Source organism: Xyrauchen texanus, chromosome 30, assembly GCF_025860055.1.
Source record: "Xyrauchen texanus isolate HMW12.3.18 chromosome 30, RBS_HiC_50CHRs, whole genome shotgun sequence".
In the NCBI taxonomy this organism is placed as follows: domain Eukaryota; kingdom Metazoa; phylum Chordata; class Actinopteri; order Cypriniformes; family Catostomidae; genus Xyrauchen; species Xyrauchen texanus.
The window spans coordinates 16,228,568-16,252,067 of NC_068305.1; the positions used below are offsets into that span (position 1 = coordinate 16,228,568).

At 42.1% G+C, this 23,500-nt stretch overlaps 1 protein-coding gene across 2 annotated transcripts in view; it reads left to right on the forward strand.

Annotated features, from left to right (window-relative positions):
• Positions 1-23,500, forward strand: part of LOC127623529 (trafficking protein particle complex subunit 8-like) — a 92,205-nt gene that overhangs the window by 5,647 nt on the left and 63,058 nt on the right. The window contains exons 2-9 of one of the 2 annotated variants that reach the window (XM_052097897.1): positions 1,537-1,731; positions 6,462-6,545; positions 14,835-14,924; positions 18,153-18,327; positions 18,959-19,112; positions 21,816-21,900; positions 22,005-22,270; positions 22,688-22,803. In XM_052097897.1, the coding sequence (XP_051953857.1) occupies positions 1,537-1,731; positions 6,462-6,545; positions 14,835-14,924; positions 18,153-18,327; positions 18,959-19,112; positions 21,816-21,900; positions 22,005-22,270; positions 22,688-22,803 (1,165 nt within the window). The remainder of the gene's footprint in view (positions 1-1,536; positions 1,732-6,461; positions 6,546-14,834; positions 14,925-18,152; positions 18,328-18,958; positions 19,113-21,815; positions 21,901-22,004; positions 22,271-22,687; positions 22,804-23,500) is intronic. The other variant, XM_052097898.1, reaches the window with a different exon arrangement.

Here is a 23,500-nt window from a genome sequence, read left to right on the forward strand (position 1 = left end):
GTATTCCGAGAAAAGAATTTATGCTAAATTCACTTTTACATGGTGTTTGAACATAAATGTGTGTGTACACAACCACCCTATAATGATATAAATCCACCCAGCCCTTTTCCCCCCATTAATCATAAGCACTGTCTCAGAACAAAGTGACATCACTTTGTACAGGCCCCGCCCACGACTCTTGACGGACGCTGTCGACAGACATGTTTGTTTGTGTGTGTTGAAACAGCTCATTTGCATTTAAAGACATTGCATTTACAGCTAGTTTTTATTCCCACCCAAAAATTGGCATATGATGAAGAAAGTCATACGTGTAATCATGTAATAAATTTCCTGTTTTAATGATGTTTGATATTAGAAAGCAAACTGGCCTGGCTTAAATTCCTAAATTATTAAGAGTCTGATAAAAGAAAATATTATACTGTATGGCTTGCTTTTGAGTCACTTAAATAATAATAAATACATATTTTGTCATACTTTTTAAAAATGCAAAGCCAACTCAGAAATCTTTGTTCTCGTCTAGGTGACTGTATCTGATAACAAAGTGAACCAATCACAGCTGTTGTGTTTCGTGTTGATGTGATGCGCAGTTACATTTTTGAAGAGGTGCATGTCAGGCAACGGTGTAGGCCATAACCTATAGCGTAGGTTCGACAAAAGTATAAATCAGACTTAACCTAGAAAACATTGTCTAATCGTTTAGTGTTTTCTTCATCCTCAGAATTCCTCGTTCTGTTTAGGCCATGCCCTACTTTGAAACAAGAAAATGTCTGCGTGCCCCTCACCCCATAATCAGATTAAAAATTATAAAAAATAAAAAATAAAGGTGTTTTTATTGAAAAAAAAAAAAAAAAGATTTTAAAACGTTACTTTCTTGTCACAAACAAGGTTTTATTTAAAAAAAAAAAAAAATAAAATACAATGAAAACTGAATGCATTTCACTAAATATTGAAAAGTTAGCCTACTCTTACATTTTGATCACTAGGCCTGCATTGTTCTGTTATTTTCTGTGTTACATAAATACTTAAAGCATTTTATTTATGCTATATACTTGTAAAACATCCAAAAATAGAATGAATAAAAAGTTATTTTGCTTGCAGGAGCAAAGTTAATATGTAGATCAACCAAAAGGTTAAATTCTGCCATCATTTACTCGCCCTTGTCATTTCAAACCAGTAAAACTATTTTCATCCATGAAACAAAAGATTGAGGGATGAGAGGACCTTGATCTTTCAAGCTTCAAAAGCACATAAAGTCATCATAATTGTCGTATATAACACTCGTGCACTACAATCACATTTTTATGAAGCCATCCCATAGCGTTGTGTGAGGAAAACATAGAAATTAAAGTTTTAATTCACTCATTTAAATTTCACGACCCAACACATTCAGAAAACACATTCAAATGCATTGTAGTGCATCTTTCCATGCACTACAATGCATTTGAAATCAACATTAACAATTTCAACCTGCAAACATCCTCTCACCCTCCCTCCTCCGTTCCCCCCTTTTTCTCTTTTGGTGTTACCGTACTGCAGGTCACCTGCGTGACCCCAATAACCAGGTGGTAGTGGTGAAAGGTCTTCGGATAAGTGTGACGGGGATCAACACAAGGCCTCCCCAGACTACAGAGCTGCACAGACTACTCAGCCAGGCCGTCTCTGTCTGCCAGCCTCCTGAAGGGTCACACGTAAACGTCATCACGGCAGGAGACTACGACCTCAACATAAGCGGTAAGTGCCAGCTGAATAAGTGTTTTCTGCTCGCTGCCTCACGTGGGTAAATCCATAGAGGACATGATTATGTTTATGCCACTGTTTGTGAAGGAGGAATGTGGAAATGGCCCAAAGCCAACAGAAACAGGAACAGAGATTGATCGTGCGCATACAGTCTGAAAGTCTGATACCACTTGAGAAAGTACTTCTAATAACAATTTTCTAATTTATTAAATTTTTCTTCCATTTATAAATTAAATAATCAGCTGTGTGAAAAGTAGAATTTACTGCACTATTACTGCTTTACAAGGCAGTAAAGTGACTTATAAATAGTGCAGAATCTTCAATATTCCTTATTCATTTTACATCCTAACTTTAATTATTTCTAGAGATGGGTATTGATAAAAATTCAATTTCAATTCAATATCAATTCATATGGATATTTTCAATGTTGTTAATTATACAGGGGAGCCTTATAACTAGGTACATTACGAAAATATACATAATTATATCTGACTAGTTTTTCCTCATTTTGGTTGCATTTTGGCTTGAACAAATTCATGTATTCCATCAATAGATATGACTTTGCAGATTTTTTATTATATATTTTTTTGGTTTAATTTGAAAATGTGTGCTATTTACAATACTTTATATTGATTTGAACACCTTATTGAACATATGCTAAAATCCTGTAATGTCTCTTTAAAGGGACAAAATGAAAATAGTGTAATTATTTACTTTCCCTCATGATATCCCGGGTGTGTGTATGACTTTATTTTCGCACCAAAAGCAATCGTATTGCTTTAGAAGGCATTCATTTAACTGCTGGAGTCGTATCGATGATGTCTCTACTGACTGTCTGTGATTTTTGGTGCTTCAAAAATCGGCTCACCATCCACTTGTATTTTAAGGACCTCACTTGCATTTTAAGGGCCTACTGAGCGAAGATATTTTTCTACTTCTCTTCAAATGTGTTATGCAGAAGAAAGAACATCATACATACCTGGGATGTCATGAGGATGAGTAAATAATGAGAGAATTTTCATTTATGGGTGAACTATCCCTTTAAGAAAACCATCTGTTTTTTGAAGAGTGTCTGTAAATGAGTGTATATTAATGAGAGAGCACTCGAATGGTTTTCCTCATCCGTGCTATGTGTAATTAGAATTAAATGTCTCTTTATTATTTTTAAATCAACAACTGACTGTAAAGAACAGAAATGGTGTTAAAATAGACCTATTTAATGACAAATAGTTTGCTTGGATATCATCTTTGAACACAGAACAAATCAAACAAACCTTTTACCCTGAACACTCAGTAAAAGGGTCTCGCTGCTGTGCTTTACCACTTGAGTAGTATACTCGGTCACTGGTGAGTGAAATCTGAACTTTTTACCAGCCAGCGGCTAGTCACAGACATTTTTTGTCAAATTGCATGAAATATGGTTGCTAATGGGAGCAATGCTCTCTTATTGTAGACTAGAGGTTTTGTGCATAGAGTAAAATATCGATCTTGGGATTTAAGAATGGATATCATGATTGTTCAAATGAAGACGCATCGGAAAAGCCATAGTTTTACCCAGTCCAATTTATTTCCAGGTCTGAATGCTATTTTAAATCCCGGATCTTTGTTACATGCAACATTAATTTCTTATTTCAGCAGCATATTTAATACAAACTGCTCTAAATGTATATATATTTTAATGCGGTGTATATCTCTCCACCTATGAGGGCAGCAGAGCCTTCAATTAGGAAGGTGAAAAGCAAATACTGTAATTGTTACAGTCAGTGAAATTAAAAGTATGTTTTGCTATACACATTTATGTTTGACCATCTCTGAACTTGTTTTCATTTCTCAACATTCTTTTTTTTCCCCCCTAACATTCTCATGTGGATAAACTCTTGGTAAGAGCTCTGACCTTCATACACACACCTTTCCCTAGTGTGTGTATGCCAGGTCACAAACGTGTGTGCTGTGCTGTTAACACTTTGAAGAATGTGTGTGTAGTGTTTGGCTCTCTTTCAGATCATAAGCTAGCAGTTAGCCTGTTCCCTGATCACAGAGCCCTTTCCCCATCACCCTTGAGGCTTAGACGCTAACATACCAATCCACACCAGCCAGATCCTCCTGTGTTCTGACAAAGGAGCCATACTCCAGAGTCCTGACTTGCACTCAATTATGATGCAGCTTATAGAGACAGCATGCTTGCATATGTAAATTCCATAGGTGGTTGGTTTTGCTTCAAAGCTAAGGTGCTGTAAACTTGATGTATTATAGCGTTCACGCCGAGCTCCTTTTTCAGGAAACACACCTAGATCATGCTGCTTTGAATCACATTTGACAATCTGAAGCCTTTGATCTAAGAGACTTTAGAGTGGTAGATCAGTCAGATGTTTGCTGTAGCTCCTCAGATAAGGTTGGTGTAAAATCCAGGGCATTGCTGTGGAAACGGACTGCCATGATAACTCAAAATTCTGCTGCTGTGATTAAAACTGCTCAGTAGCACTGCTGATTTGACTGTTAAATATCAATGTACATGTACCGCATTCAAATGAATACTATTTAGGTTAAAGGGATGGGTTTCCTAAAAATACTTTTTTTTTTCATCATGTATTCACCCTCATAGCATTCCAAACTCGAGATGTTTTGAGAGATCCAAGCTGCTCTCTTAAAATACAATGAAGTGCATTTGTAAATTATTTAATTCACAGGATTATCTAAAAAAAAAAAAAAAAAAGGCATTACCACATGGTTATGCAACAAATTGAATTTTCAGCTAAAACAAGGAATACTGTACAGTCAGCCCATCATTATTGCAAAATAAACCCCAACAAAGTTATCTCATGAGAAGCAGGGGCAATAATGAATCTATTTACATGCACACCAATACGCGGATTACTCCTAAAAATCCAATTATTTAAAAAAGCATGAAATCTGCACTAACATGACATTTGTAATAATCTCGTCATTCTCTGCATTTGACGTCAAACCTTGAAGAGGCATGTGCACAACATGTGCACACATTGGATAACCCAGTATGTACACCAGTTAAAGTGTTTACATGCAACGCAAAAACTGCATAAGGGACAAAAATCTTTCGGTATCGATCGATTTATTAAGCCGTTTATGACTCTTGTTGGATGGATCAAATTAAAATAGCTTGCTAGTTAGTGTGTCTGACAGAGTTGACTTAAATTACAGTAAGATGTATGTTATGCTGTGAATTAATGTACATTTTCAGGAAAAAAAGCATTTCAATAAAAACCTGTTCCCTTACATGGTTCGTTAGCTGAGACCTTTGTCTACAATTATAACCATTTCAAATTGATGTAGTATTAAGAAATAAAAAACATTTTACACCTGTTTTGTCCCTTATCTCAAGAACCAGTGCATTATAAAAAAAAAATTTGAACACTGCTGCAATTTACCAATCAGAATCGAGTATACAAGTGAGCTATGTAAATGGTGATGTATATACAAAAATTTGTGTTTTATATGCATCTCAAAGGCAAATTAATATAGGGCTTGCTCATTCTGTATAATGTGTAATCATCTCCTATGATTCATTTTGTAAACTGCCTTTTCTCACAGCAGGAGACTGCAACAGAACGTACCAGTGTCTAATCAGAAAAATTCTAGCTCATGTTTTAACACTTTGCTCCAAAGTTTACTTCTATCAAATAAACGAGCAGCATCTAGTTTGTTTAGCTTCTAGCACGATGGTAGAAGACCGCAGCAACTATCAGTTTTTAAAATCCCCATGACCAACACTAATTCTAAATTCTAATGTCTGATAAAATAAATTATCATCAATGTTTATGAGAACACGTTTATGTGTGTGAGACGGGCAAACTAGGAACAAAATTCAGCCCTGGACAAAATTTGTCATGTGGTGGGGTTGGCAATGTATTTCACTGTCGGCTGCCTTCGGCTTATTGCGGCACCGTTTCGTGGCCCTCTTCATCAAATCTTTTTTCTCTTTCACTGCCCTGTTTCGCGGCTGGCCTACCATGAAAAGTCCCTGTTCTCCCGATGGTCAGTCCGCCTCTGGTGTGAGATGCAAATTTTATCATCAGCATAGTTTGACTGTCCGTGTACAGCCTGGTTTTTCTAGGCACATGGATGATCTGCTGCCATCATTCTTTGTTTTTGTTTGAAAATGGCATTACTTTCAAATGGAAACATTTACATTTATTCATTTGGCAGACGCTTTTATCCAAAGCGACTTACAGTGCACTTATTACAGGGACAATCCCCCCGGAGCAACCTGGAGTTAAGTGCCTTGCTCAAGGGCCCAACAGTGGCATCTTGGTGGTGCTGGGGCTTGAACCCCCGACCTTCTGGTCAGTAACCCCTGACTTTAAAAAATGGTCTCCAAAACTGTATAGTGTGGAAAACTATGACATTAGGAAATTGAAAATGGAACTAGCATAGACGTCAAAAGAGTATACTTTGAAAAGCTAAGCACTTGACAGTGTGCAAGATGGAACAGCACACAGAAAAATGAAGTTTAGCCTATCCTTAGAAGTAGCAAAACTCCATTTTGATATCATAGGGTCTTTTAAAGTGAACAAACCTAGTTGACTTAGACAGTAAACAGTTGGTCTTGACTTATTGTCCATGCTTATTGCTTTTGCAGGTGCTGGGTTTGGGGTGGGTTGGTTGGTTTTGGCTGCGTTAATGCTGTTAGGGTCCATGTACGTGGGTTTTAATCAGTTTGGCTCTCCTTTGCCTCTCTCTTCTCTCAGACCGCACGGTCAAAGCGAGCGTTCCCTGGTACGCTGACTGGAAAGAAACACTCACCCAGCTGAGCTCGTCCAGTTACTACACAGGTATTCCCTTCTTGCCCGTGCCAGGAGTGTTTCCTCAGTCGCCTGCTCCACGTCATTTCCTGGTCCAGCTCTCTCAGTAGCAGAACTGTTGCTAAATCTCCTTTCCTCTGGCCAATCCAGCTTCCTCTGCTTTCTTAGGGTGTTGGTCCTTTTTCTTGATAGGTCTGCGTGGTGTGTGTGTGTGTGCATGAGAAAGATAAAAAGGGGAATGACTCATTGTTCTGAAGCTCCCACAGGTCCAAATGATTTCATATCTGGCTCATCCATTCATTTGTCAATAATGGTCTCATTCTGAATCCAAATCTCTTTAATTAAGGCCAGTTTTTGCCCCAATGGAGAACCAGACGGTGGTTAGCAATAGTTTTAATCAACATCTGAGTGTATTCTTTTTCTTCAAAGAACTTTGGGTTCAGTTTGTTTGTAAGGTTTTCACATCAATGAGTCATTTTACTTGGTCAGTCAAAACATTCCTTTCTTTGTAGTTTAGAGTTTCCTTCTCTCTGTAGATCGTATCGGTTACCTAACGTAACCTCGGTTCTCTCTAGATGAGGTAACGAGTATTGCGTAAGCTAGCTTACGCTACGGGAAAGATTCATCTTTTCTGAGATATTGAAGCCAAAAAATTATCCTTAATTTTTGTATCCATTGTCAACGCAGTGCGGCAGCTGCAGACCTTGAGCGGGCTAGCTAGCGAGCTCATAGGTTGCTCTGCGGCAACTGCTGCAGCCTATAGACGAGCTTGGGCGAACTCGCATCCAATGAGAGGCGTCCGCGCGCTCACTGCATCAAAGCCCGCCAAAAGGGCGTGACTAGAGTGCATATAAGCGTAGTTCGTAGGCTGGAACCCTGGTTTTCATTGACTGAAGCGAAAAGTCGCCGTGGCGCGAAGCACGGCCGGCTACGCAATACTCGTTCCCTCATCTAGAGAGAACCGAGGTTACGTTAGGTAACCGATACGTTCTCTTACGAGAGGTTCTCTCGTATTGCGTAAGCTAGCTTACGCTACGGGAACCCATTGTCAACGCCGTGCGCGCCAAGCATCCACTGTATAAGCCCCAGGGAATTAAGGGGGACCCGGGGAGCCCTTATGAGTGGGGAAATAATATTTGGCCGGCAAGAATGCGGGTCATTGATTGTGTAATACATAAGCACATAGTAGGACGGGAACGACAGAGCGGCGGTGCCGGTCTGTGTGGAATGTGTCCCATCAGTGCAGCTCACCAGGGGAGCTGTAGCGTATTAAACCGCTAGTAGTTTTGCCTGCAGAGCGGGCACTTCCATATTGTAAAATCTGACAAAGGTGGAGGGGAAGTCCATCCTGCTGCCACACATATGTCGTGAATGGAAATTCCGCTGGACCATGCCCACGAGGATGCCATGCCTCTAGTGGAGTGAGCCCTAATGCCCAACGGGCATGGCAGGTCTTTTGACGCGTATGCAGCAGCAATAGCGTCCACTATCCATCTAGATAGTGTCTGTTTCGAGGCGGCGAGACCTTTGGTGCGCCCTCGAACGAAATGAAAAGCTGCTCGGAGCGTCTGAAAGCAGCGGAGCGTGCAGTATACAATCTCAGTGCTCTGACCGGGCAAAGGAGATTGGCGTCGCGTTCGCTATCCGGTGCTGGCAGCGCCGATAGGGAAATGACCTGTGCTCTGAAAGGAGTACCGATCACCTTGGGAACATAGCCGTGTCTAGGCTTTAAAATGACCTTGGAGTCACTGGGTCCAAACTCAAGACACGCAGCGCTGACAGACAGCGCGTGAAGGTCTCCCACACGTTTGACTGATGACAGGGCAGTCAGAAAAACGGTTTTAAGTGAAAGGTATTTCAAATCCACGGATTGAAGTGGTTCGAAAGGGGGGGCTTTCATAGTTTCGAGAACTATAGAAAGATCCCAGATAGGAACCGATGGGGGCGCGGGGGTTCATCCTTCTAGCTCCCCTGAGGAAGCGGATGACCAGCTCGTTTTTACCCCATGACTGGCCGTGCAGGGGTTCAGCGAACGCCGCAACGGCCGCCACATACACTTTGAGCGTGGATGGGGATCTGCCCTCATCCAGCAGCTCTTGTAGAAATACGAGCAGCGACGACACCCCACATGTCCGTGGGTCCAGGTCTCTGTCGGTGCACCATTTTGAGAACACAGACCATTTTGACGCATAGAGTCTTCTCGTGGAAGGGGCTCTAGCGTGTATGATGGTGTTTATTACTCCTTCTGGCAGAGCGACGGGTAGTCGTTGATCACCCACGCATGCAGCGCCCAGCGCTCTGGGTGGGGATGCCAGATTGTGCCACGAGCTTGAGAGAGGAGATCTGCTCTCACTGGGATGGGCCACGGCGCTGTCAGTGACAGCTGCGTAAGCTCCGGGAACCATGTCTGATTCTCCCAACGCGGGGCTATGAGGAGCACCGAGTGACGCGTTTCCTGATCCTCTGCATTACCTGTGGCAATAGCGAGACGGGAGGGAAGGCGTAAAGCGGGCGTCTGGGCCAGTCCTGGGCCAGCGCGTCCTCGCTTTTTTCGAGAAAAATACTGGGCAGTGAGAGTTCTCTTTGGACGCAAAGAGGTCTATCTCTGCTCTGCCGAATAGGTGCCATAACGTCTGGACGGTTTGAGCGTGCAGGGACCATTCCCCTGGGGGAATATTGTCTCTGGACAGTCTGTCCGGGCCGTCGTTCAGGTGGCCCTCAGCGAGCGCAGGTGGCACTGGGACCAACTCAGTATGCGTTGTGTCAGATGGAATCTGACACCCGCCCTGACGGTTTAGGTAGGATACCACAGATCTGTTGTCCGAACGGACCAGGACGTGGTGACCCTGAATGACCGGGAGAAAGCGCACGAGCGCGTACTCGACCGCTATCATTTCCAGACAATTTATGTGAAGGAGCTTTTCCTGAACTGACCATAGGCCGAAAACCGGAGAGCCCTCGCAGACCGCGCCCCAACCCGTGTTGGACGCGTCTGTCGAGATGACTTTTCGGCGAGATACAGCTCCCATTGTCACTCCCCGCTGATACCATTCGGCCACTGTCCAGGGCTGCAGAGCTGATATGCAGGTCTGAGTCACCTTGATGGGCTGGCGGCCTGTGGCCCAAGCCCGGCGAGACGCCGGGTGTTTAGCCAATGCTGAAGCGGGCGCATGTGCAGTAAACCCAGCTGAAGTACTGCTGCGGCTGAGGCCATGTAACCTAGCACTCTCTGGAATTTCTTCAGAGGCGTGAGGCTGTTCATCTGAAAAGATGCGGCTAGTCGCTGAACACGGCGTGCGCGCTGTGTAGATAAGTGAGCCGTCATTGCCACGGAGTCTAGTTCTATTCCCAGGAAGGAAATGGTCTGACTGGGCTGTAGTGAGCTCTTGGTCCAATTGACTGCAAGACCCAAACTGTTCAGATGGCTGAGGAGAACTGCTCTGTGAGACAGAAGCTCCATATGTGACTGAGCCATAATCAGCCAGTCGTCCAAATAGTTCAGAATTCGCAAACCCTGACTCCGCAGGGGTGCGAGCGCCGCATCCATGCACTTCGTGAAAGTACGGGTGCTAAGGACAGGCCGAACGGAAGGACGGTGTATTGATAAACCTGGCCGTCGAGGCGAATCTCAAGAATGGCCTGTGACGGGGATTTATCTGAATCTGAAAGTATGCATCTTTCAGATCGAGAGAAATAAACCAGTCCCCTGGCGCACATGCGCGAGGAGTTTCCTGATTGTAAGCATTTTGAACGGTCTTTTGCAAGCACCTTGTTCAAAACCCTGAGATCTAATATGGGTCTGAGGCCGCCGTCTTTCTTGGGAACAAGAAAATAACGGCTGTAAAGCCCCGACTCGCTCAGAGAGGGTGGCACTTTTTCTATGGCCCTTTTGCACAGAAGGCTTGCTATTTCTGAACGAAGCATGCACACTGCTTCCGTGTTCACAGTGGTTTCGAGCCGGCTCTGAAGCGAGGGGCGGCGATCGAACTGTAGCAAATAGCCCTGTTGTATTGTGCTTAACACCCACTTGGATATCCCTGGAATAGCTTCCCACGCTTTGAAGCGTAACGCTAGAGGGTGAATGGCCAATTCGCTCTGATTTCCGCACACAGAGCGCTGAACAAAATGTGTGAGCGCGTTTAGTGTGTTCATGCATGATTGCTCGCAGACAGCATGAACAGGCTGTTTTGTGAGTGACTTCCCGATTGGAATGAATGGGGAAAGAGTCACATCTGTTACGTGATGCGCAAGCATAGTCATGGGCACGGGACTTACACACAGAGGAATGGTTGCTGGCCGTGTAACAGAGCGGGCAGAGAATGGGCGCGCGCACGCATTTGCGGGCGCATTTATTGACTCTAGCGCTCGAGCGGTTCAGTAACCGCTTTATGTGAGCGTGCTCTGGTGGGGACACGAGACATGCAGTGCTTGTGTGCAGAAGTGAACACTGGATTGTGGGCACATTTTCTACACATAGGGCTGGTCGTGTGACAGAGCGGGCAGAGAATGGGCGCACGACGCATTTGTGGGCGCCTTCATTGACTCTGACGCTCGAGCGGTTCAGTAACCGCTTTATGAGAGCGTGCTCTGATAGGGGCACGGGATGTGTTATGCTTGTGTGTAGGGGCGAACACTGGGTTGTGGGCACTTTTTCTACACATAAGACATGTTTGCTCTTTACAAGATTTATTTGGGTCGCCGTGAAAACGGCGTTTGAGTGCAGAGCAAGCGGGCAGTGTCACCGGCTTGTTGGCTGCTAAATTCACCACTGTAGTAGCCTGAGAGAAGGGGACTGACAGGGGTAAAGCTTTGACAGTGGTCCAGCCGCGGCGGGACTGAGCCGTCGTTTGTTCAACACAGTTAGGAAGACTTCGGCTGCTCGGGTTTCAGCGTTACCTTAGATCGAGGCCCGCGGGGAGGCGGTCTGCGGCGGCTGTCTGAGCGCTGATCGAGGGCGGCCGCCCTGTCGACGCTGAGAAGTCTGAGATTGTTGAACTGGGCGCTGTGAAGAGGCTCGTGCAGGAGGCTGATCACGTGAGCGGCCTGCAGAGGAGCTAGCGCGACGCGGCAGGAAGAGGTTCATGGCTTGGGTGGCTTTCTGGACTTCTGAGAAGCGGTCAACAATGCCACTCACCGCGGAGCCGAAGAGACCGGTTGGAGAGAGCGGTGCGTTGAGGAACGTGGAGCGCTCTGCTTCTCCCATGTCGGCTAGTGTTAGCCATAAGTGTCTCTCGGTCACAGTCAGCGAGGCCATGCACTTCCCTAGAGCTTGGGCTGCAGCTTTGGTAGCGCGAAGGGCGAGGTCTGTCGCGCTTCGTAGATCAGTAACAGCCTCTGGGTGCCTGCCTTTCTCATCCCACTCCCGAAGAAGGTCTGCTTGTAGGATCTGTAAAACGGCCATTGAGTGCAGAGCAGATGCGGCTTGGCCGGCGGCGGAATAGGCGCGGCCAACATAGGCGGAAGTCGCTCTGCAGGCCTTAGACGGGAGCACAGGCTTGGAACGCCATCTCGCGGAGGGCGGACAAAGGTGTGCTGCTACCGAGTCCTCGACCGGGGGATGGAGGAGTAGCCTCTCTCAGTGGCGCCGTCCACCGACGCGAGAGAGGTGGAGACGTGTGAACGGGTCCTGGCTGAAAACGGAGCGTTCCACGACTTTGCAAGCTCCGTATGTAATTCCGGCAGGAAGGGAGCGGCCCGGGCCGCGGGTGTAGAGCGGCGATGGCTTTGAAGAAAGCAGCCGTCGAGTCTGTTGGGTGCCTGCTCAGGGGCGGTGACCACTCGAGCCCGAGGCGGTCGACGGCCTGTGTGAGGAGGCGTGTTAACTCCCCTTCGACTCCGGCGCGGGTCCTGCTGGATTCCTGGGCTGAGGAGGAGGCTTGGGAGCCTGTCCACTCCTCGCTGTCCGAAGCCATGATGGAACAGCAGCCCTTATCCTCCGCTTCGTCATCCGAGATGGCAGCAGTGCGGCCGCTCGGCGGCAACTGCGCGTCCCGGGGGCGGGGAGGGTGAAAGCGATGCTCGAGGGAGAGGCTCCGGCGAGGCAGTCGCTTCAACCACAGTTTCCGGCAGCCTTTGTGAGCGGCGCTTCTTCCTGCGCGGCTGAGGGTAAGGCGGCGCGGCGGTTTCTGCTTTGACCGCTTCGAGTCGAGCCCGCAGGGTCGACATCGGTAGCTCCTCGCAGAAATCGCATCCGCCCTCAGTGAGGGCGAGCTCTGCGTGCCCCAGTCCCAGGCAGAGAGCGCAGATGATATGGCGGTCTCCTGTGCTGAGAAGGGCGCGACATGAGGCGCAAGTGGAGCGAGGCATCTTGAAAAAGATGCTCGTACTCTTTTGTGAATAGTTCTTGAGAACTAGCTTGCTTAATAAAAGGATACGTCGTCGGATGGCGTAGCTCGCAGGATGGCTGAAGGTGGCTGAGACGGCCGGCTTCTTCTAGCGCTGTCCACGCTTGCTAGATGCCCCTCAAACGGCGACGCGGCTTCCAGGTCAGCGATGCGGAGAGCTTCGCTGAAGAGATGAAAATCAGGGTTCCAGCCTACGAACTACGCTTATATGCACTCTAGTCACGCCCTTTTGGCGGGCTTTGATGCAGTGAGCGCGCGGACGCCTCTCATTGGATGCGAGTTCGCCCAAGCTCGTCTATAGGCTGCAGCAGTTGCCGCAGAGCAACCTATGAGCTCGCTAGCTAGCCCGCTCAAGGTCTGCAGCTGCCGCACTGCGTTGACAATGGATACAAAAATTAAGGATAATTTTTTGGCTTCAATATCTCAGAAAAGATGAATCTTTCCCGTAGCGTAAGCTAGCTTACGCAATACGAGAGAACCTCTCGTAAGAGAACCACCAGTCTAGTCGCTGTGAAGTAGAGAACAGATCGACTTTAGTCACTGAATTATCTGAAATCAAAGCAGAATAAATCGTAACTCATTTAATCTGTTTGATTTACTGTACAGGTTTCTTCCTTGCCATTTTAATATGCTGCTGCACCGTGGGGGAAAAATAAAGTGGTTTGTTAAATTTAAACTGTTGCATTTCTGTTTCTTTTGCTCTCTTTGATGACTGTGTATTGTGTTTTCAACTATGATTTTAGAGCAAAACTATTTGTCAAAAGAATCACCGTAGTGTCATTCTTTTATTTTTTTACCGAGATAGGTAGGTTTATTACTAAATTCAGTTGACTTCATGCCAATGCTGTCTCCAAATATTAAGTAAAACAATTTTTTTGTGTTTTTTTCAGCACAAGCTGGTGTGTCTATACCTCCAGATGTATTAAATATATCTTAATATCCTTTTAGATTCTGGTTCAGAATGAATGCATTTTTTTTTTAATAAGAAACAAAAATTGAGCTGGGGACCCCTGGTTTGATTTACACAGAATGACCCCATAATAATTATTAGAGGCTGACCGATATTGACATTTGGTGATACAGATAACCATGGTGGTGGAAAAAGTGTTTAAAATAAATGTATTGAATGTGGTATTTTTTATTTTTTTGTCTTTCGTTACTGTGACGGGTCCAAATGAAATGAAATCCCAGATCCCATTTATTGTGCAACCATAATCCCAATAACCAGAAAATAAATTTGGTATATTTGATTTGTGCAGATTTGGTGCATAACGCGGAACAGTCCGGCAAATACGGGACAGTTGACAACCTTAGCATTTGTACTTCAGCACCCTCCAAAGCTGCCCACGGGGGGGTAAAAAAACAACTAGAATGCTGCCATTATAATAAAATCTTTCTAGCAAGTCAGTCCACTGCCCGACATCTCAAAAACAGTTGGTCAAAATTAGGATCAGAGGACATATTTCAAATGAGCAATAAAATTTGATAATATTGGAATCATAAATTTTGCTTCACCTCATATTACACTAAACACGTAATTTTCCTGGCTAGTATAGCTAATGCGCGTTAGTGAGTTAATTGACAGGCGATATCTGTATCTAAAAGGTGATTGGCTCTTTTTACCTGTAAGACAGGACTTCCTTTCTACATCCGTTGATCGTTGGGTGCAATCGCTTCATGGTTGGTAGTTCATACTTCTCCCATTCATTTAAATAGAAGTTGCCCTTTTCTGCTAAATAGTCAAATTGATTCTGATCTATGGATAACTACTCTTTAATTATATACTTTTATATGATCTGACTGTTATACTTGCTAGTGTATATAATACAATTTGTAGTAGCTTGACTGTTTTTTTTTCTATCCTTGCCTTTCATAATTTGCTTCTTTTGTCTTCAGCCCTGAGGGCTGGTCATTTGGCGTCTAATAATCATGTGTCTGAAACAAGACAATATTTCTTTGTGTGTTTATCTTTTAGCAACAACGGCGTGGTTTGAGTCATACAGGGAGAACTTCCTGCAGTCCATGCCAGCATCTGAGCATGAATTCCTCAATCACTACTTGGCCTGTATCCTTCAAACACACACACACAAAACTCTGTGCAACTTCCTCTCTCTTCTCTCATTCTCATAATGCCCTCTTTATTTTTGTTTACCACTAGGGATGCCACAAATTTTGCCATCTAAAATTTTTAGCCAAAGATACTAATTATATATTAGTTCATATATATTATTTCTTAAAATGGAAAATTCATGTAAAATATTATAATAAAAAACAAATATAGCATTATATAAAAAGTAATTTAATTGGTGATTGGAAAATCCACTCATTTTCTTTTTGCTCCAAGAACAAGTACTATCAAGGGCAATATTGCAGATATCAATAACAGTACCAATAGTTTTTATTTAGAACAGTATTGATAATGTATGTAATTTCTAAGGATAACATGGGAAAATAATAACTATTTAAAAGTCATGATCATTAAAGGTATAGTCCACCCCAAAATGAAAATTCTCTCATCAATTACTCACTTGCCATCTCTGATATGTATGACATTCTTTCTTCTCCAAAACACAAAGGATGATTTGTAGAATAATATATCCGGTCTGTAGGTCCATATGATGCAAGTAAATGGTGACTAGAAAAAGGAAATGAAGGCTCCATAGAATTAATCCATATGACTCCAGTGGTTTAACCCATATCTTCAGAAGGTGTGGGTGAGAAAAAGATCAATATTTAAGTCTTTTTTTTTTTTTTTATTGTAAATCTCCACTTTCACTGACTTTAACTTTCACATTCAGCCACATAATGGTTGGGGCTGTTTTTTTTTATTTTTTTTATACCCACACCTATAATATCACTTCTGAAGACATGGATTAAACCACTAGATTCATATAGATTACGTTTATACTGCCTTTGTGCTGTTTAAACCTTCTGAGTTCTGGCCATCATTCACTTGCATTGAATGGACTTACAGAGCTGAGATATTCTTCTAAAAATCATAATTTGTGTTGTGCATAGGCACTGTTTCCGGATATCGCATCGTTGAGTCGACCGGAACCAAAACAAAGCAATGCCCACGTTCTGTCCGTTCTAATGTCCTGACAAGGTTCATGCCAATTTGTTCAAAGAGGACCTTGATCAAGGGAAAGGGGCGCAATGGTACTCTTGGGGTGGCTGGTGGATTTACCAACTGACATTCACGGCATGCCGCACACCATCTGCAAACATCCCTGTGAATGCCCGGCCAATAGAAAAGGGCCATTAAACGGTTCAGTGTTTTTTCCTGTTTTACATTTCTGTTTCTATGGTACACTGGAAAACAATGATAAGCATTTCATAATTTTTAAAGGCTTTTATTGGCAAAAACATTCAATATATGCAAAGAGTCAATATTTGTTGACCCTTGTTCATCATAACCTCTGCAATTCGCTTTGGCATGCTGGATATCAGCTTCTGGGCCAAATCCTGACAGATGGCGATCCATTCTTGCCTTATTAGTGCTCGGAGATGATCACAATTTGTGGGCTTCTGCTTGTCCACTCGCCTTTTGAGGATTGACCACAGGTTCTCTGTGGGATTGAGATCCGGGGAGTTGCCTGGCCATTCAATGTAATGATCTCCGAGCCACTTCATTATCATTCTTGTCTTGTGACATGGTGCTCCATCATGCTGGAAAATGCACGGATCATTGCCAAATTGTTCCTGGATCATTGGGAGAAGTTGCTCTTGCAGGACGTTTTGATACCATTCTTTATTCATGGCAGTGTTTTTGGCCAGAATTGTGAGAGCTCACTCCCTTGGATGAAAAGTAACACCGGTATCTTTGCACCAGTTTTCTGCTGTCCAATCCTTGTACTTGATGTTTTTCTTGGAGAGAAGTGGCTTCTTTGCTGCCCTCCTTGACACCAGGACATTGCCCAAAATTATTTGCCTCACTGTGTGTACAGATGCACTCACACCAACCTGCTGCCAATATTGAGCAAGCTCTGCACTGGTGGTGACACGATTCCATAGCTGACTCCTCAGGAGGAGACGGTCCTGGCGCTTGCTGGACACTGGGAATTCCTGAAGCCTTCACTGCAGTTGAAGTTCTTGACGATCCGGTAAATGGTTCTTTCAGGTGCAATATTCTTTACAGCTATTTCCTTGCATGAGAGGCCATTTTGATGCAAAGCGATGATGGATGCATGTCTTCCTTTAGAGGTAACTATTGCAAACAAGAACATAATGATTGGCAGCACTTCTTCCCTCCTTTTATAGCAATCAGCCTGCTCTTATAATAATGATAGACTGATTTCACCTGACTAGTACTTGTTCACACTTTCCCAGGTGCTGCTGATATTAGTGAAATTATGTTAGCTGGTCATTTTGTGCCAGGGCCAAAAAACTGTGAAATTTGGGTTTTTGTGATAAAGTTCATTATTTAAAATGCATCTGATCACTCTGCACAATAATCAGAAACAATGTGAATCAACACCACAACAACTGAAGCAGAAATATTTGCAAAACACAAAATGTATGTCACTGCCAATACTTTTGGCCATGTCTGTACTGGTCAAAAGTTTTGAAACTTATTCTTTATTATAATTCCCCCCATAAACATAAATGGAACTATGGGAATTATGAATGTATTCTTGACATTTTCTCAACCAACTTCTTGAGGTATCAACCTGGGATGCTTTTTAAACAGCGTTGAAGGAGTTCCCATCTATGTTGGGCACTTATTGGCTGCTTTTCTTTATTATTTGGTCCAACTCATCAATTTAAAAAACATTTGTTTTTATTACATTTTAATTTAATAATGAAATAAATTAATATGGTGGCACAGTTATATTTTTGTCTACAAAACTAATTTCAAACATTTAAGCATACGTCTCCAGATTCTTAAGATCATGAGAAACATTCAAGTGTTTCAAAACGTGTGTGCACGTGTGTGTGCGTGTGTGCGCGCATGTGTGCGCATGTGTGTGTGCATGTGTGTGTGCGCGTGTGTGCGCGTGTGTGCATGTGTGTGTATATATAGATAGATATTTCAAGATCTATCTGCCCATTCCTATTTTAAATAAATACATAAATAATAAATTATGTATAATATATACTGTGTGTGTGTATATACAGTTTTATATATGAATTAGAAAAAAAATCTCAACCCTGTCCAGAGTTTTGGTTGTTTTTGGCCAGGAATATTGCAGTTACAACCCTCCTTTCTCCAGTTCTCTTAACACTTTCTCTCTAATTCTCAATCTATTTTGTTTCCTGTATCATGAGCGAAATCTCCTGAACTCAGTTGCAGGTATGCTAGTAGTGTCATCTCATGAGGCGTTGCCAACAGAGCAGTTTCTCAAGCTCTCACAGGAACAGCACCGAATCCAGCACAGTGGAGAATACACCCATCCCAAGTGGTTCATTCCCAACACGCTCAAATATTACGTACTTCTCCACGACATCAGTGACGGAGATGAGCAGAGGTATGTCTGTCTCTTGTTCTCTGTTTCTGGACATATGCCCATTAGTGCCGCCATATAACAGAAAGCTACTTACAATTCAAATTACAGTTCCATTTTTATTTATTTTTATGCCTATTATTCAGGCATTAAGGTTTAATAGAAAAGAGAATAAAATGTGATAAATGCTAAATAAAAATGTTCATTGTATAGACAAGAGCAACTTGTTAATACAAAGTAAGTCATATAACTTTGGAATAACATGAAGGCGATTAAATGAATGGATTTGATGGATTAAATTTGCTGGATTTGACCTAATGTGGCCTAAACACTAGAGATGAAAATGAATGACCCTATTATTCAAACCCTGCAGTTCTTGACTGGACACACACAGCAGAAAATTAATTTATGACATCAGCTAAAGCCGTTCATCTGAGTGAATCATATATGCAGTGGATTTTGCATTCTTTTTCTCCTCTAGAATTCTGCATGTAGATAAGTTGCCAATCACTCTAATCGTGTGCTGCCTAAATCCTTCAGGTCTGATGAATAGAAGATTACATGACTGTGGGGAGAAAGAATAGGCTGTTACATACAGTATATTTATGATGGTATAGAACAACTATTAATGTCTATCGCTCTGTCTGTCTCTCAGAGTGGATTCTGTGTATGAGGAAATGAAACAGCGGTATGGTACTCAGGGCTGCTATCTGCTGAAGATAAACTCGAGGAGTGATGCCACCAGTTCGGATGAACAGATGCCTGACCCCTGGAGTCAATACTTGCACAAAACCAGTATACACAACCCTGTGAGTGCCACATAATCACTGCAGGTGTACATCATGCAACTAGTCTTGCGTAGACTTGTCTATCAGCTTTAAGTCTGGTCCTCATTGCAGTTTATTTTGTACTGACATGTAAAGTGATTAACCATGTTTCGTTAAAGGAATTGGTCAGCTAAAAATAATCTCACCCTCATACCATTCCAAACCAATATTTTTCTAGTTGTTGTGATGTCCAATTTATCAGTGAATTGTTCTTTTCAATGATTTAGTCAAAACAGCTGACAATTTGGTCTAAATTATTAATTTGAAAATCAGACTGAATCGAGTATTTTGAAAAGTCTATCCAGTTATCACAAACTCTTGCAAAGGTCATGGAAATTAATTTGCCAAAAAGGACTGAAACCCAACATTTTGCTGAACATTAAATATTTCTACTTAAAGGGCTATTTCACCCTAAAATGAAAATTCTCTCATCATTTACTCACCCTCATGCCATCCCAGATGTGTATGACTTTCTTCTGTGTAAAACAAACACACATTTTTAGTAGAATATCTCAGCTCTATTGGTCCATTCAATGCAAGTCAACAGGATCCAAAACTTTGAAGTGACAAAAAGCATATAAAGGCAGCATAAAAGTAATCTATACTTCTGCAGTGGTTAAATCCATATATTCTGAAGCGATATAATAGGTGTGGCTGGGAAACAGATACATATTTAAGTCCTTTATTTACTGTAAATTGTCCTCAGTGCGAATGTGAATTTCCAGAAACAAAAGAACTCTTAGGAGAGAAGAGTGCTTTGGAGGCCTGTTTGAAAGTGGAGATTTATAGTTAAAAAGGACTTAAATATTGATTTATCACTCACACCTATCATATTTCTTCTGAAGACATGGATTAAACCACTGAAATCCTATTGATTAAGTTTATGCTGCATTTATGTGCTTTTTGGAGCTTCAAAGTTTGTCCTTGTTGACTTGCATTGAATTGACCAACAGAGCAGAGATATTCTTCTAAAAGTCTTTTGTGTTTGTGTTCAGCAGAAGAACTTGGAGATGTCCTGAATGACTAATGTCACTGATGATAAAGTTGACTAGTCTAAAAAGAAACCAACCTTCAGAAAACAGTAAAAACTAAATTGTTTATGCGACCCATTTAAAATACTTAATCTATTCCAAATCCAAAGCAAAATTCCACTGAAAAGGAACATTTATCTGCAACGTGCTAGCCTTTCATTATGATCATTGTACGTTAATTGTAGAACTGAATGAATAGTGCAGGACCTGAGAGCAACCCAGCCTATTCTAAATGGAATTCACCACGTAAATGTTACTTAACATATTAAAACAGTCAGGACATTGTTGAAAACAATTAACAGGTAGACTAAGCCAAATCTACAAAGAACAAAAATGTGCTGAAAAGTTGTCGTGCGTTAGCCATTGATCTAATATGACAGCTGTTCGGTAAATAATATTTACCAATATCAGTTACGTTAAAAAAAAGTAGCCAAAGGATAGAAAAATAGGCCTGTGATGTAGCCTACAATAAACCTGATGTATTCTAAACATGACGTGCACACAGAATAAAATATATTTTAACCCGTTAAGCAATTGGCACCTCATTGAATAAGTAGCCTAGAAAATGACTGTTTATTTTCAAAGTATAAATTTTCTGATGAGCAAAATTAACACGTCAACATGGTCTGGTGAAAGACGGGACTTGTCTCACATAAGGCTGCTATCCCATGCTTGAAAAAGCCTGCAAAATAGAAAAATAATGTACAAGCATGCATAGATGTGAAGAAGAATGAAATGTGAAAACATACATAGGGACTTTCAAACATTTGGTAATCCGATTCCCGCACCACCACCGAATTTTGTGCACGAACCACCATCCTCACCACATTTTACAGGGAGTGTGTTGACCGACTGCATCACTGTCTGGTATGGGAACTGCAGCGCTGCAGACCGCAAAACACTACAGCAGCCGCAAAGATCCATCAGTGTCCCTCTCCCCTCTATCATGGACATTTTCCTTGCACGGTACTCCAGCAAAGCCACCAGTATTGTGAAGGACACCACCCATCCCTCCCACAGGAGGACTATAGAGATTAGACAGAACTGTAAAGACCAGACTGCTAAATAGCTTATTTCCCCCAGGCTATGAGAGCCCTCAATAACAATCACCCCTTTCCCTCCATTCCCTACATATAGAGGAATGACAAATAAAGCTCACTTGACTTGACTTGAAGTGAATTCATAGTTACTTTGCTAAGTTTGCTTGTCTAGCGAGAGGACATTTTCCTGCACGTGCCGCGAGTGATTGAGGGAAGAAGCACGCGCAGCCTGAGGTGAAATTAAACTTTGTATCCAGAAATCCTCTTTTTAAAACTATATTTGTAGATTTCATTCTATTTAAAATATGTAACATTAAAATGACGGTAATTTAAGAGCAGCCTCTGTAAAAATATAAAGACAAATGTAAATGTGTAAAAAAAATTATGATCCATTTAATTGGGGGAAATATTAACCGACTAGTAATTCCAGTGTCGACAAGCAGAATCAGAACCGTTTGGTCAACTAGCTGACTAGTCTCGCACATCCCTAGAAGAAATACTAATCTGGGATGGCCTGTGGGTGAGTAAATGATGAGAGAAAACCAGATTTTCAGTGTGGTCTCAACTTTGGACCCCACTGTAATGTTTTATCTTTAAAAATGTTTGAGTTACAGGAGCTGGATGCTGAGTCGGTAGTGAATAATGCTGTTGAAAACAACATCAGCGCAGAGGAAAATGGTTTTGATGCAGTTGCCAGAGGTCAGTCCAGCCCCGACTAAACCTCATTATCAGGGATTTTAGTTATAAACCTCATATTGATGGGGAATGTCAATGTTAATCGGATATTCTGCTCATGTTTGCAGATGGTGTTTCGGAGACACATCCTCTGCAGTTGGATCAGCTCGCTGATGCCGGTTACCCAGGCGACAATGGCAGTCAGGCTGTAAACAGTGTGCAAATGATGGGACCTCAAAAGCAGGCCAGCATGACCTCTCACACCACTACAACCCCTCGTGGAACCTGTCTGACCCTAAATGACCACGACCGTATCCGGCAGTTTATCCAGGAGTTCACCTTCAGAGGATTACTGCCGCACATTGAGAAAAACATACGACAACTAAATGACCAGGTACACAAACAATTTATTAGATCACATTGATCTCAGATCTGTGCATTGATTAACATTTTGTTTTTTTAAAGTTGTCTACTTTAAAAAGTTTATTGTTTATAAGTACAGAGCAAAGAAATACAAAAAGAGAAATACAGTCATCTATTATTCACTTAATATTGCCTTCTGTATAATATCTCATTTCTTTGGTTTGCTTGTTGCATTTTAAATCATTTGTTCTGGGCTACTGTTTGTTAATAGTTTATATGTATCATAAAACAGCTCAGGCTCATTTGCAGTTTTATAATTTTTAATAATGTATAAATATAATAATTTATATTTGTACTTTTTTTTACCTTTTTTAAAACGTATTCACTATTTCTGCATTATTTATAACTCTTTTTCTTCTTTCACTTGTTTCGTTTTCTCTCGTTCCAGCTCGTGTCGAGAAAGGGTTTAAGCCGATCTCTGTTTTCCGCCACTAAGAAGTTGTTTGGGGGAGGGAAGGTTCCAGAAAAGAGTATCGCTGAATTGAAGAACGCTGCTGGGCTACTGTAAGTGACTTTAAAGAGATTATTCACCCAAAAATGAAAATTCTCTCATCATTTACTCATCCTCATGCCATCCCAGATGTGTATGACTTTCTTTCTGAGAAAAAAATATCTTAGACCTGTGGGTCCATACAATGCAAGTAAATGGTGATCAGACCTTTTGTAGCTCCAAAAATCACATAAAGGAAACATAGAAGTAATCTATATGACTCCAGTGGTTACATCCATGTCTTCAGAAGCAATATAATAGGTGTGTATGAGAAACAGAATTATATTGAAGTCCCTTTTTACTCTAAATTTTCACTTTAACTTTCACTTTCAGGTGTAAAAGTGAAAGTGGAGATTTAGAGTTAAAAAATGATTTTTATCTGTTTCTCACCCACACCTATTATGTTGCTTCTGAAGAAATGGAAAATGTATACGTATAATTGACTTGTACTGTGAAACATAGGATACAATTTAAAGAAATGTACTGGTCGCTCCTTTCAATACAGTTGCAATGACTGAAGACGAGCTGTCAAGTTTCGAAAAGGATGCAAAATAAAAAATACAAGTGTCAGTAAGTTCTCAACTTACTGACTAAATAGTCCAATCACAGCAAATTCCAGTAAATTCCTCACACAAAACTGTCGTTTGGCTTCTGACGACTTGGAATGTAAGCATGAGTCTTAAGAACTAGTTTTACTGATACTTTATAATG